General features: G+C 56.4%; 4 protein-coding genes across 4 annotated transcripts; 1 reads left to right on the top strand and 3 right to left on the bottom strand.

Moving 5' to 3' along the window:
* Window positions 1-180: 180 nt before the first annotated feature.
* Window positions 181-841, bottom strand: EV422DRAFT_507328 (uncharacterized protein; the record flags this gene model as incomplete). The annotated part of the gene is made up of 3 exons (XM_053068649.1): window positions 181-285; window positions 335-770; window positions 837-841. The coding sequence occupies 3 exons, from the start codon at window positions 839-841 to the stop codon at window positions 181-183; spliced, it is 546 nt and encodes a 181-aa protein (XP_052924558.1).
* Window positions 842-1220: 379 nt separating this feature from the next.
* EV422DRAFT_533983 (uncharacterized protein) lies at window positions 1221-2137 on the bottom strand. The gene has a single exon (XM_053070639.1). It carries the CDS (start codon window positions 2022-2024, stop codon window positions 1308-1310), a length of 717 nt encoding a protein of 238 aa, XP_052924557.1. The 5' UTR covers window positions 2025-2137; the 3' UTR covers window positions 1221-1307.
* Window positions 2138-5064: 2927 nt separating this feature from the next.
* Window positions 5065-7072, top strand: EV422DRAFT_620992 (methyltransferase domain-containing protein; the record flags this gene model as incomplete). Its single annotated transcript, XM_053074121.1, has 4 exons — window positions 5065-5251; window positions 5325-5456; window positions 5577-5682; window positions 5751-7072. The coding sequence occupies exons 1-4, from the start codon at window positions 5150-5152 to the stop codon at window positions 7070-7072; spliced, it is 1662 nt and encodes a 553-aa protein (XP_052924556.1). The 5' UTR covers window positions 5065-5149.
* Window positions 6955-11501, bottom strand: EV422DRAFT_558489 (putative integral plasma membrane protein). Its single transcript, XM_053071927.1, has 9 exons — window positions 11135-11501; window positions 10743-10871; window positions 10577-10661; window positions 10118-10483; window positions 9785-10027; window positions 9618-9663; window positions 8177-9528; window positions 7652-8099; window positions 6955-7566 (listed from the first exon to the last, which is right to left on the bottom strand). Exons 1-9 carry the CDS (start codon window positions 11270-11272, stop codon window positions 7278-7280), a joined length of 3096 nt encoding a protein of 1031 aa, XP_052924555.1. The 5' UTR covers window positions 11273-11501; the 3' UTR covers window positions 6955-7277.
* Between the last annotated feature and the right edge of the window lie 809 nt (window positions 11502-12310).

The following is a 12310-nucleotide window of genomic DNA, read 5'->3' as shown; positions in this document are numbered from 1 at the left end:
TTCCGACCGAGTCGTTGTAGGGCCGTGAATACGATGATACGATGTTCTCTTGGTCCGATCGGCTGGATGATGCGGAGGCGGTTGAACCCCGTGTGCGCAAACTGCTGTCGCCAACCTCGCAATGCTTGCTTCAATGTGTCGTCCAAGTCGAACCGCTCGGAGGGCGCATCCCTCCAAGACTTAGTAGGCATCGCGATTCTTGTGGCGGAAGATGGACAGCAAAGTTCGGGACCGCTGGAAGATGGTGGTGTACGAGACGTGGTGCTCCCACTCTCCGTTCTCGTCCTTCGCAAGGATGCATAAAACCAGAAAATCCGTGAAGAATTGCGCTAACGGCGAGATTGTGCTTGAGCGTAGACAGGTTCGCAAGGTTATCGGCCCGACGGCGAAGGACGCACGCGATGGCCGGGTCCTTCGAAGTAGCAGGTGTAAACGAGGTTGCCGTAACAGGGGTGACGCCGAAGTACGCAGCGACGCCGAGCTCTTCAGCGGACAGAGGAAACGAGCTTATGGGCGCAGACTGGGGGACAACAAAGCCGACGCTTGAGCCTTCGGCAACTCCCTCTTTTCGACCCTGGGGAGGATTATTCTCTGGAGCGCTGTGGGCACCATCGCCTCCGGGCGCTGGGTCCTGGCCACCTCGGGAATCATCGGCCGGTGCTGAGCCTTGCCCCGTAGGAGATTGCGGGCTAACGCTGGTACCTTGGGCGGCTCCCACGGCCGAAGCAAGAAAATCTTGGACAATCGCGCAAGTCGAGTGCCCGAAATGACTACGGCTTGCGTGGGAAAAAATGACAAAGGAAAGACGAAGGAAAACTGAAGACGACAGCACTTACTACATTGCTCCTCCTTGCGTGTTCGGATGTGCGGATGTGAACTGCGCCACGGTCGTGACTCATATTCACCCTCAGAGCGCACGTGACTCGTTCCCGGATTTAGTCGTCCTCTTTCCCTTTATTTTCCCATAGCACGTACCACGGCAGTGACGCGGGTGGAATCCAGTGGTCACCTTTCGGGAATGACCAACGGGGTATTGGTCTCGCGAATGCGGATGCACCACCCTACCTCGTACAATAGGCTGCCTGACATCTCGTTACGACGGGTTGTTGAGCATCCCTATGCAACCCAGAAGTCACCGGCCGGCCGTCAATGTTGCCCTGGGCTAGCGGTCGTGCTGATAGGGTTTGCATGGGGGTCGCCAACTTGAGCCGGCGGCTATGCTCGGGATGGTGTGTCCTTGGGGTGTCGTAACCAGATATCTGGCAGCCTACCGTAGGTGGTAAAAACTCGTATGCATGATTAAGTCGTTACTTGCAGTGGAAGTAACCCCCTTCATCATGCACCGGGGATCGGAAAGCGCATGCGGCTTCAGCTGTAGACACCGTAGCATCTGAACGATGCGTCCGGATGGGCGACACAACGGTATTCGAACCGGATTCTGGGTCTGAGAACGGCTCGAATTCCTGATCAGATGCAACCTCGGAGCGGGCTTCTGAATCCAACTGAAATACGTCTCGGTCTTCATTTTCGTGGTCGATTCGCCATTCCGCCATCTCCTCTTCCACCTCCTCCAGCTCTCGCTGCGCACGAGACGCAGCGGCTGCGCGCACCTCCTCCACCGTTTCCTCTTCCAAAGCAGTCGCTGCTGCCATCCAGGTGGATGCTGACGAAGCACTCCTCCGCCGTGACACCGCTGTCGGCGTCATGCAACGAGTACACGACTCCCCACCCATTTGCTGTCGCCGACCGCAGAATCCGCAGGTTTTGGTGGTGTACGCCTCGTCGTTCAGCTCCATCGTCAGCCCCTCCATCAGTTCTGCCTTCCCTTGCAACGCAGCCTTGAAGGGTGCATGTCGCCAAGTGAGGAGGTCCCGCCGGGTGCGGGCGCGTATCCTGCCTTTCCCTTGCGGATGTTGCCGTCGACCACGATAGTGGGCCTCTCGACAATATGCGCCACTTCGAAGATGGAACCGTGACTGTACTGATAGTTGCTCGTCAGGTGGTGCACCACCTTGTTCATGCATTCGCGGGTGCGGTTCCTCGTTTTCTCGTGTATCCGTAGCCGTCGCAAGGACAATCGACGTCGATCCTTGGGCGGGAGATACGGTGTATTGTCCCCCCCCCCCCCCCCCCCCCCGGCCTTCCGGTCCAGCAGATTGGTCAGCCTGTCGAGTCTACTTTGGTAGCATCGAAACAGAACAAGCACGTCGGCCTGGGTTCCGAACGAACCTGCCATCATCCTCGTAGGCGAGTAGTAGGTCATAAAGGGATTGCTGCCTGGATCGAGGGCCACCAGATGTCCTCGGTTCCGGGGTGCGACTTCTTGCTTTCCCCCGTCAGAGGCACGTGCATGAAGTACCGTCCGTTTTTCGTCATGGTGATTTTCACAGCCCGCTATTCTGCGTGCTCGAATTTGGCAACAATATTCGACGGGAAAAGCCGATATGAGCTGACAAAATCACCGGCATCTACGATCTACTCAGACAGGAAGGCTCAATCAGCATCAGCAAGTTATCGAATTTCGTGGAAAAGCGTCTTGGACTCCCGGGATCTGCCTCCGTATGGACTCAAGCTTGTCGGCGACATCGGCTTCCTCGGCGCAGTCGGTCCCCGCCCTCCATCCATGCGATATTTCAACCAGTTGAGCTACGTCTGGGTGTTCGTGTTCGGTCTAATCGAGCTCGGGGATGGATGCCCCGAAGGCCGGCATTGCAATGAGCTATTCGTCAGGCAGTGTGATACCGTGGCCGATGGAGGGGCAGTCAGGCTCGGAAGAGGCGTGAGGAACTGCCTGGCTATAGCCGCGTCCGGAACCCTGTCCTTGTCGTTGCTCGGAAGAGTGAGGTGAAGATGCTTCCTGCGTAAAACCAATCTTCCGAGGGCTCAGTCGAGGGAGGTTTCACCGTTTCCAGGACTGAAACACGCTGTCGAATTTCTTTGAGGCTCAAAGTCCGACTATGACTCCGATGTACTGTATGTACTCTTTTGACAGGTAGGTCACAAACAATCGCTTAGCATGCTCCAAAAAGGCCTGAATAATGGTCAACCGGGCTCTCAGCCACAACATCGCCCCAAAGAGCGGGCTGCCGAGATCCACGAGAAAGTCACTCATAGCGATGTGGATGATGCCCAACCAGTTATCGGAAATGACGTCGATCAAATGGAGAAGGAACACCACACAGGCATGCAAGAAGCTGCCGAGTCGGCATTGTCTGTGGAAGAAAAGTCACCTCACGTTGCAGATAAAGAGGCGAGGTCATCAAACCTCGCCAACAGCGCGAGTCTATTCAGTCTGAACATATTGACGAGCATCTCGGCGATCGGCAAACTGTCATCAACGATCTAACGTCCACGAGAATGTCGACACAAACGTCAGTCCCCACCGTGAAGAACATTATGCGTTCTCATGCTTACCACATCAAGAAACCTTATTGCCGAGCATCACGTATATTTTGCTTCCCCATTGGTACTGCCCCCCTAGAACGAAGAAACGAGGGGAAATAGAATCCAAGGGCATGATGTAAATCCAAAGTATTTGTGGAGTGCAAAGGGACTGCCCTTCCTATGCGATTATGGACTGTGGAGCACGAGTGGGATCTGCGCGCCGACGCGTTGACAGCACCTTCAAAAAGCTCAAGGCTCCAGAGTCCGGGCCTAAGGCTGGACATCTGAGGCTTAAGCCTTGCGACTTGGGGTTTGCGAGAATGAAGTACTGGGCCAAGGTGATATGGCCTTGTGGATACGCCTCGCGATGCAGCGGCACTTACGCCGCACGAAGCTTGAGGCTTGATGCTTGCGAAGGTGTCAATGCCACAAATACGACTTTTCTCCAGCACCGGCACTCAGCCAGCCGAACCTCAGCATCCGAACCACAGCCCATCCGAACGAAATTCAACCACCCTTCGCATTCGCAGCTTCCACCATGATACCGTGGACTGGGTCGATCAAAAGCATGGAGTCAACGTTCTTGGAAGAAAAGTCTACGTTGCTATCGACCGTGTTGGAGAAAACCCGTGTCGAGAACGGTGTCTCTCAAACCCAAGCTTCCGACATGTTAGAACGAGAACTCGCGAGGTTGCAATATATCTCCCTTCGGTTGATGAGTATGAGTCTCGAACAAGATAACTTGAATCCGTCGGCAAGCAGTTTAGGTGTCGAGACGTCAAACTCTGCAGCTCCTGGCAGTCGCTCCAGCCTCGCCCGAGATCACTCTGCAGCTCCTGGCAGTCGCTCCAGCCTCGCCCGAGATCGCTCTGCAGGTACCGTCAGTGGCTCTAGCGTCGCCCGAGATCTCTCTATGCCGTCTGCAAACCGTTCAGTTTCAGCTGTCAAAACGTCAAATTCGGCAGGTACTGTCAGTCGCTCCAAACCCGCCCGCGGCCCCAACGGAAAGCGTCCTCTTCACCTCCCAAACCAAAGAAAGAGCGACGCAACTTCGAAAGCTGGCAGGTAGAGATCCTGTACGGATGGATTCTTGACAACATCCATGACCCGTATCCGACCTTGAGCGACAAAAAGGACCTTTGTGAAGCGGCTAAGATTACACTGACTCAGCTAGACTACTGGCTCACAAACGGTAAGTACCGTGACGGACGCATATTGATGTTTCTGATCGTTTACTAAAGTCATGATCAAAAGCACGCCGGAGATATGTACGTCAGCTGCAGCATCGGGGCTAGATATAGACGGGACTTTTGCGCTGTCGTATAGGTAGGAAGGATCAGAAGGATAAGCTGGATGCGCACGGTATCAAGGAAAAGCGGTAGGGGTTAGATGCTCCATCAATATCGTCTTCCTTTACATGGAAAGTGATTGCCTGGATATAAAGAGCTATATGCCCCCTGTACATTTCATTTGTTTAATGTGATCCCCAGTTCCTGAATATTAGTCGAGGAAATCGGGGTGGGAAGATTCGGGACGGGGCCTATGCGCCTTTTCCCAGTGAGTGATGCCCGCTCGCAACAGATATGTCAGTATGGGGCCAGGGGAAGGGAGAAGAGGGAGATGCGAAAAGGAGTGTTCATGTCCAGCTATCGGGGAGTCCAACGCGCGCGCAGGATAAGTCTCGCGCGAGAACACCTTCCTTTGTGAGCTCTTTTTTCAAACCTCCCTTGTAAGAACACAAGCAACCACCCAACACCCCAAGGCCATGGTCAAGCACTATGTCCGCCTCCCCGAGGGCTTCACCTCGCTGACCGCCTACATCGACGCTCTTCTCGCTTTTCTCGAAAAGCACCGGCGGCTATGGGAGGTAAATACTGCAAGCCCTAGTGAACACTCCACTTGCACTTGGTGGCTCATACTCTCGACTTCCCCCCCAAAAGTTTCACGCCGTCGACTTCTACACCGAGAACTGCTGGGAGTCCGACGCCTTCCCCGTCGAATGGCGAGTGTTGAAGGACGACTCCGTGAGTTATGACGACCTGCTCGCGCTGGCGACGAATGGAACCGTGAAGGTATGAGCAGCAACGAGGGGTACGTTGGAAGAGACGTGGAGGGAGAGGAAGGGTGGTTTGGTTGCTTGGGTGGTAACGGCTGGTGTTGACTGGATGTGTGTCTGCGTTCTGGTTTTGCAGGAAGATTGGCCCGAGTCGTTGAAGGAGTTTGTGCGGTTAGCGAAAAGCTTGCCGTTGCCTCGGAACCCGCAACCACACTTCTTCAGTCGCTTCGTAGATCCTACTGGTGAGTGCCATTTCACCCCCTGTAATCCCTGTCCCCATACTGTGCTGACTCCTCCGCCCCGTCCGTAGACCTCGACAACAAAGTAACCTACGGCATGACCCCAAAAAAACGCCACGAAGTCCAACTCCTCGCCAGCCTCATCCACCACCTCGCCTCCACCCACTCCATCAACTCCATCATGGACATGGGCGCCGGGCAAGGCTACCTCGACGCCGTGCTCGCCTACACCTACCAGCACACGGTGATCGGCGTCGACGACGACGAGGTGCAGACGTGTGGAGCCAAACGGCGGTCGGCGATGATCGAGAAAATTTTCAAGGGGGCGAAGAACCGCGACGTCCGGGTAGGGAGGGTCGTGCATGTGAATCGGCGGGTGCATGCGGGAGAAGGGTTTGGGGATTTGTTGAGGGAGGTTGATGCAAGGACGGGGACGGGCGCCGGTGGTGGAGAGAAAGAGCTCCACGCGCCAGACACCGACACCACACAACCCGCACCCCTCAACTGGCTCCTCTGCGGCCTGCACGCCTGCGGCGACCTCTCCCCCGCCCTGATCCGACACTTCCTCACCAGCAACGCAAAAGTCCTCGTCTCCGTCGGCTGCTGCTACAACCACCTCTCCGAAAAACACCCCTCAAATCCCTCAACGCCCATCTCCCTGCCACCCTCCCCTCCCTCATCAACACCCACAGGGATAACAACCCACACCCTCGGCTTCCCCCTCTCAACACACCTCACCTCCCGCTCAACCACCCTCGGCTTCACGGCCCGCATGCTGGCGTGCCAAGCCACCTGTCGATGGATGGACGACCCTGAGGCCTCGATGGAGAGTTTCCGGCGACATCATTTCCGGGCTTTGTTGCAGATCCTCATTGTGGACAACAACCTCCTCCCACCCCACCACCCACCACCATCATCAACACACCAACAACAACACCCACACCACATAACCCTCGGCAAACTCCCCCGCGCAGCCTACACGCCGTATTTCACACCCTACGCCCTCGCCGCCCTTTCCAAACTCCACATCCCGTACACGCCCGCGCAGATCATACCCCTGCTCGAAGCGTACGAGCGTCGCTACGCCGCGCGCGAGAAGGAGGTGGCCGCCGCGTGGACGTTGCGGGCGCTGCTTGCGGAATGCGTGGAGAGTCTGATTCTAGTCGATCGCTTTGTGGCTGTTGTGGAGGCTGCTGGCGGGTCGCGGGAAGCGGGGATTGATGTCGATGTTGTTGTTGTTGGATGTGGGGTGACGTTGGAGGGGTTGTTGGGGGATGAGGAGGGGGCGGGTGAGCGTGGACATGGAGAGGGTGTGGTGCAGGCGATCCTCGTCCCGTTATTTGAGCATGCGAGTTCGCCGCGGAATATGGTGCTTTTGGCTAGGAAGGTGTGAACGAATATGAATAGAGCTCACATGTATAGACTTAGAGTAGAAGTCTAGCCCAAATCTAAGTTGGGATGTTTCATCATATATACAGTACATCGCTGTAGTGCATCATCCAGCCCAAACACCCCATTCCACCAGAAAAAGGTTCCCTCCATCACACCATAACAAAACAAAAAAAATTCAAATCACTCATACGCCGTCTGTCTACGCCCTACTCACTCGTCCCCTCCGTCCAATACCTCGGCTCCCCAAACACATGATAAAAGTGTCCCCTCACCCCCTTCCCCTTGAACTGCTCCGGGTACATTCGTCCCTTCGGTACATCCCTCTCGGGTGTTCGGGTCAACGCGTGGGCGATTTTCGATGTGGGGGGCAGGGACAGGGGGGTTGTGGGCACGACGAATTTGGCGGTCTGGATCTCTGTGTCGGTGATTCCGCCGTGGGAGATGCGCGCGTAGCCGGTGCGGTGCAGGCCGCGGAAGAAGATGTATTGGCACCAGCTGTTGAAAAGATGAGCAGGAAAAGGATGTGTTAAAATCTTCGTTCCATGATCAACAAGAAAGCTTCAAGAATCCGGCAACTTACCGATCCCAATCACTCTCATCCACATCCTCCACCCTCCCCTTCTCCACAAGCGTCCTATAGAGCTCCTCCCGCAATCCCGGCTTCGTCACCACATACCCCAAAAACACACTCGGGTTCTTGCTGCCCGCCAAAAGCCCCGCCAGATAATTGGTCTGCAACTTCCGGTCCACCCAGTCCTCCTCCTGTCCATTGTGACTGACCACGACATCAACCGGCGTGCCGTGGACGTCGAGCGTGGCGTGGATCGCGCACGCGAGCTCACCGGCCGGGGAAGGGAGGAGGTGGTGAGTGGAGGACGTGATGGGGAAGCGGGAGAGAAGGGAGCAGCCCCAGGTGTGTTTTGTGGGGGAGGGGCCGTAGTCGGCGTACATGCCGAGGGTGGAGGAGAGGTATTGGGTGAGGTCGCGGTTGCCCATGATGATGCGGTAGGTGTCGGATTCGAGAAGGCCTGTTTGGGGTGGATGAAGTGTATCAGTTGCTGTCCAAATTCCCTGAGCAGATAGGCCAGCGCGATGAAACACGTACCAATGACATCCAACTCCAACTCCCCAATAACCTCCGCCATCCGCTTGTGCGAGCTATACATCTCATTATCCAGTCCAAAATGCACTGTCCAGATCCCCATCGTCACCAGCCTCTCCTCAGGATGCATGGGCGCAATCTCCTTTTTCGCGCTCAACCGCCCCCCCACAGCCGCCGCCAGCCCCAAATACAGGACAGCAAGCATGGTAGCGAGGTTCGCGAACTCATGTTTGCGGAGCTTGTGCGCGAGGACGGGCGCTTCCCGCTTTTCCGCGGCGGTTAAGACCGGTTTGGCAGCGCGGGTGCCGAGGAAGAGGAGGAACTGCATGGCTGCAACGACGTAGTGGGTGCGCTCGCGGGCGTATTCACCCAGGGGTACGAACGCGTACGCAACGGTCCAGACGTGGGCGAGCTGCATGATCGCGTACAGGAACATGGCGAGGAACATGGTCCGTCCCGCGGGGAAGAACGGGAGCTGCATCATCAATGTCGGGGCGATGGAGGAGATGTACATGGTGAATATCAGGCCTCCCGCGAACCCGAGCGCGCGGCCGGGGACGGAGACGGAGGGGAGGAAGTAGAGTGCGTTGACGCCGGCGGTGCCTGCGAGCCACCAGAGGCTGCTGGTGGCGAGACGGTGGGAGGAGGAGGCGAGGAGGCCGAGACCCATAAAGGCGAGGACGATGACGCCGCCAATGAGGGGGGGTGGGCCGGGGTTGGGGTAGCCTTCGGTTGCCCAGAGGGGGATTATGCCGGAGTCGGAGAGCATGCTGTGGAGGGCGAATATGAGGCCGGCGAACCCGGCGGCGGCGCCTGTCCAGTGGCCTTGTTTGCGTTCCGGTTTAGGTTGGGGTGGGGCCGAGACGTCGTTCGTCGCGGCGGGCTTCTGTTTACCAGAGTACGGACGTGCCAGGACCTGCAGACACGCCAGAACCGCTAAGCCCAGCCCCAGCTCATTCCAACCTCCATTCTCCTTCCGCATCGTCGGCCACAGGGGATTGTTCGAGTACGAGTGAATCTTGACCACATTATGCAGCAACAGCCCAAGCATCAACGCCAAAGGTTTCTTCCACGACCGCGGCTGTGTAGTCTTGGCGGAAATCGCGTCGGCGTCAAACAGTGCGGAGCTCCACGCGAGGAAGGAGAAGCCGACACCCGTGCCGACCATGCAGAGACGGGTTGTTGGGTCTGGGAAGCGGTAGGCGAGAAGACCGACGAGGGAGAGGAGGTGGAAGATGCCGGGGAAACGGTGGACCCAGCGGCGGAGGAACGGAAGACCGAGGAGCATGGGTGACATGGAGGTGAAGAGGAAGGCTTCGAAACCGCTGAGACCCATGTTCCATAGTGGGAAGTACCTAGCAACGTGGGAATCTCCGGTCAACCACAATGAAAAGGCGCCGATTGATGCATATGGGAGCCATGAACTAGAAAAGGACGCACTCACCAGATGGTAAGTCCAAGCGAAGTAGCGAGACTCCAAAAACAGAAACCTAATATATTTCCATCAACCAGTAAGTACAACGAGCTACCAATTACGCCGCATGCTCCAGTTCCAGCGCGCCTGAGTGACGCCTCATTGGCACCGCTCCGTAAACCTCTGATCCTACGCACCCAGATAGGTATCAGCAACATAACTCGGTAAGCTAGAGTACTGATGCGCGCCAATCAAGATGGGTCTGCGGACGGCGGCGGGTGTGTCCAGATCAGCTTCGCGTTTGAGTTTCAAGGCTGCTCGTGACGGGGCGGGGATGGAGAGCTGGATGGACATGTCGTTGACGTCGATGGAGGTGGCGTGGTCGAAGCCGACGTCGAAGAGGATGACGGACCATTCGAAGAGGGCGTAGTAGGAGTAGGCTGGTGGGATTAAGCGTATGAGTAATTGTGCAATAATGCGTTCCGGCAAGGTAGAAACGAATCTCGACTATCTCCCCTCGCAAACCTCACCTCCGGGAATCTTATCCAACTTGTGCCTGATAAAAAAGTACACGAGCCCCGGCACCATAGCCAAAAACCCCGCGATGCAAGCGGCTCTCGACCTCCACCCAGTCTTATTCCCCGTCGTCTGCTCGGTCCTCCTCGACAAAACGGTCATTCCACCCATGTACAAGAGCCCAGCGACCAAGTAAGTGATCATGGCCACGTCGTGCACATCGTGCTGGTCGGAGGATGTGATGTAGACCCATCCGCCACAGCTGAGCGTGCGGATTAGGCCAAAGACTAGTGTTACGGATGAGAGGACGGAGGTGGTTGTTGTTGTTGCGCTGATGGATGTTGTGAGGTAGTTGAGCAGGAGGAGAAGGAAGCGAGGGCCTGCGAGGTTTCGGTGTCAGTAATGTAAACGATAATAACGCTATTCTGCGCCGCTCGCTCAGGTTTTGGCGCAAAAACAGAGCACAGACATACCAGCAGCCAAGGCGATCAGGATCTGGAACACATTACGAGCCGGGTACCAGTCTCCAGTCACAGCGGAAACTGACGGGAACCATTCCTGTTTCATGGAAGATAATCCGTCAGCTGATTCCCACTCCCATCGAGACTGACAATCCTGTTGCATCGGGTCCCAACGCACCTGAGGCCAACCAGCAACCTCGTTCTTCAAGACCTGTTTCCAGTGGGTCTGATGGCAGACCGCCAGAGCGGCGAGGAATGCGCTGTATCCAAAGAAGGTATGCAGGCGGGGCACCCATTTTGCCGAGATCTAGACGAACGCCAAAGGGAATCAGTGAAGGAAAATCAACTATCGACCGTCAATCTTCGGCCGTCGAACGTCATCCTTCAACCACCCATCACCAAACGATACCCTGCTCGCTCCGCTCGCGACGAGGATGTTGGTCGAGAGATGAAGGATGCAAGAACGACCTCGGCTCGCTGTCGCTCGCCATCCCCAAGCATGCTTGCGCCTACGGCGCAATTTGGCTCGCTTCGCCCAGACTCCGGCGCGATCCTCCAAGCAATTCTTACGTTGACGGTCCGGGTTGTAGTGGCAGCTGTGTTCAACCTCCTTTTGAACGGAGGAAGGTCGTCGTTGTTGGTAGCGTCGTGGTCGACGATGGTGTTGACAGCGGCGGAGGGCCGTTGCCTGACGTCTGGAGCGACCATTTGGGAGGGAGGACCAACAGCTGCTGCGGCGCTCTGCGAGGGGTTGGAAGACGTCTGTGCGTGGGAGAGAGCCAGAAGGAAAGCGGGAGGACGAGGGGATTCCCGTCTTTATATGTAGTAGTTGTAAGTGCAGTCGGGTACTCGGGGGTGAGTTTGGCAGTAGTTTGGCAGCGTCCTCCAAAGCCTCGTTCGGCGGTCCTTTGCCGTTTTGCTGAGCTTCTCCCTCGGGCGCCGTGGAGGGGACATTTCAATGTGAATGTGAAGCGAGGGAGGGCGCGTCATTCCAACTGGACCATAACTGGATGGATGGATGGGGGTTGTGGCTGTCCACTGGGCACAACGTCATCTTGTCACACCCCCCCCCCCCCCCCACACACACACACACCCCCCTCGCCGCTCATCAAACACGTGACCCCAAGCCGAACGAGGGTCGACTGCATTAGCCATCTCAACGTTCTTCTGACGTTCTTTGCTCAGGTGTCTCGACTCATCCACTGCCGATACATATACATCTCGGACCCCTTGTCCTCGGACGTAGCAACTCATGTACCAAATATATTTGGGGCTCGAATTGGATTGCAACGTAGTGGGCGCATTGCTCGGTTACGTTCAGCTAGGGGGATCGTTATGGCCGTTTCCTATGATTTTGACCTGGTGTGGCAGATCTCCACTGTGCCTTTCATTTTCCCATACAAGCACTCGCTATATATATACATACGTACAGTATACATACCCCTACCTTCTGTCTGTGGTTCATATGTATGGTGGACACCCGCTTCGATTAAGGTGGTTGTTTCTTGTCCGATGCGCGGCGCGACAAGCGGAAGCGAAGCGATGGGTCCCTGGATGGGCTGGGCCGTGGGTCACAGTCAGGGTTTGTTGACCACCTCCCCAACAGCGTTAAAACGGGAAGCGGTGATCATCCCGAACACACAGCACACAACCAAGCTGCACAAGCACTCTCATAAAGGCAGTAGACGGTGATCAACAGCCTCCAAGCACCCAGTCTCCACACACCCCGAAAGAAAACCATACGAG

Source organism: Fimicolochytrium jonesii, assembly GCF_025526975.1.
Source record: "Fimicolochytrium jonesii strain JEL569 chromosome Unknown EV422scaffold_16, whole genome shotgun sequence".
Lineage (NCBI taxonomy): Eukaryota > Fungi > Chytridiomycota > Chytridiomycetes > Spizellomycetales > Powellomycetaceae > Fimicolochytrium > Fimicolochytrium jonesii.
Note: the sequence above shows the minus strand (reverse complement) of the source record. Positions and strands in the feature narration are given on the sequence as shown.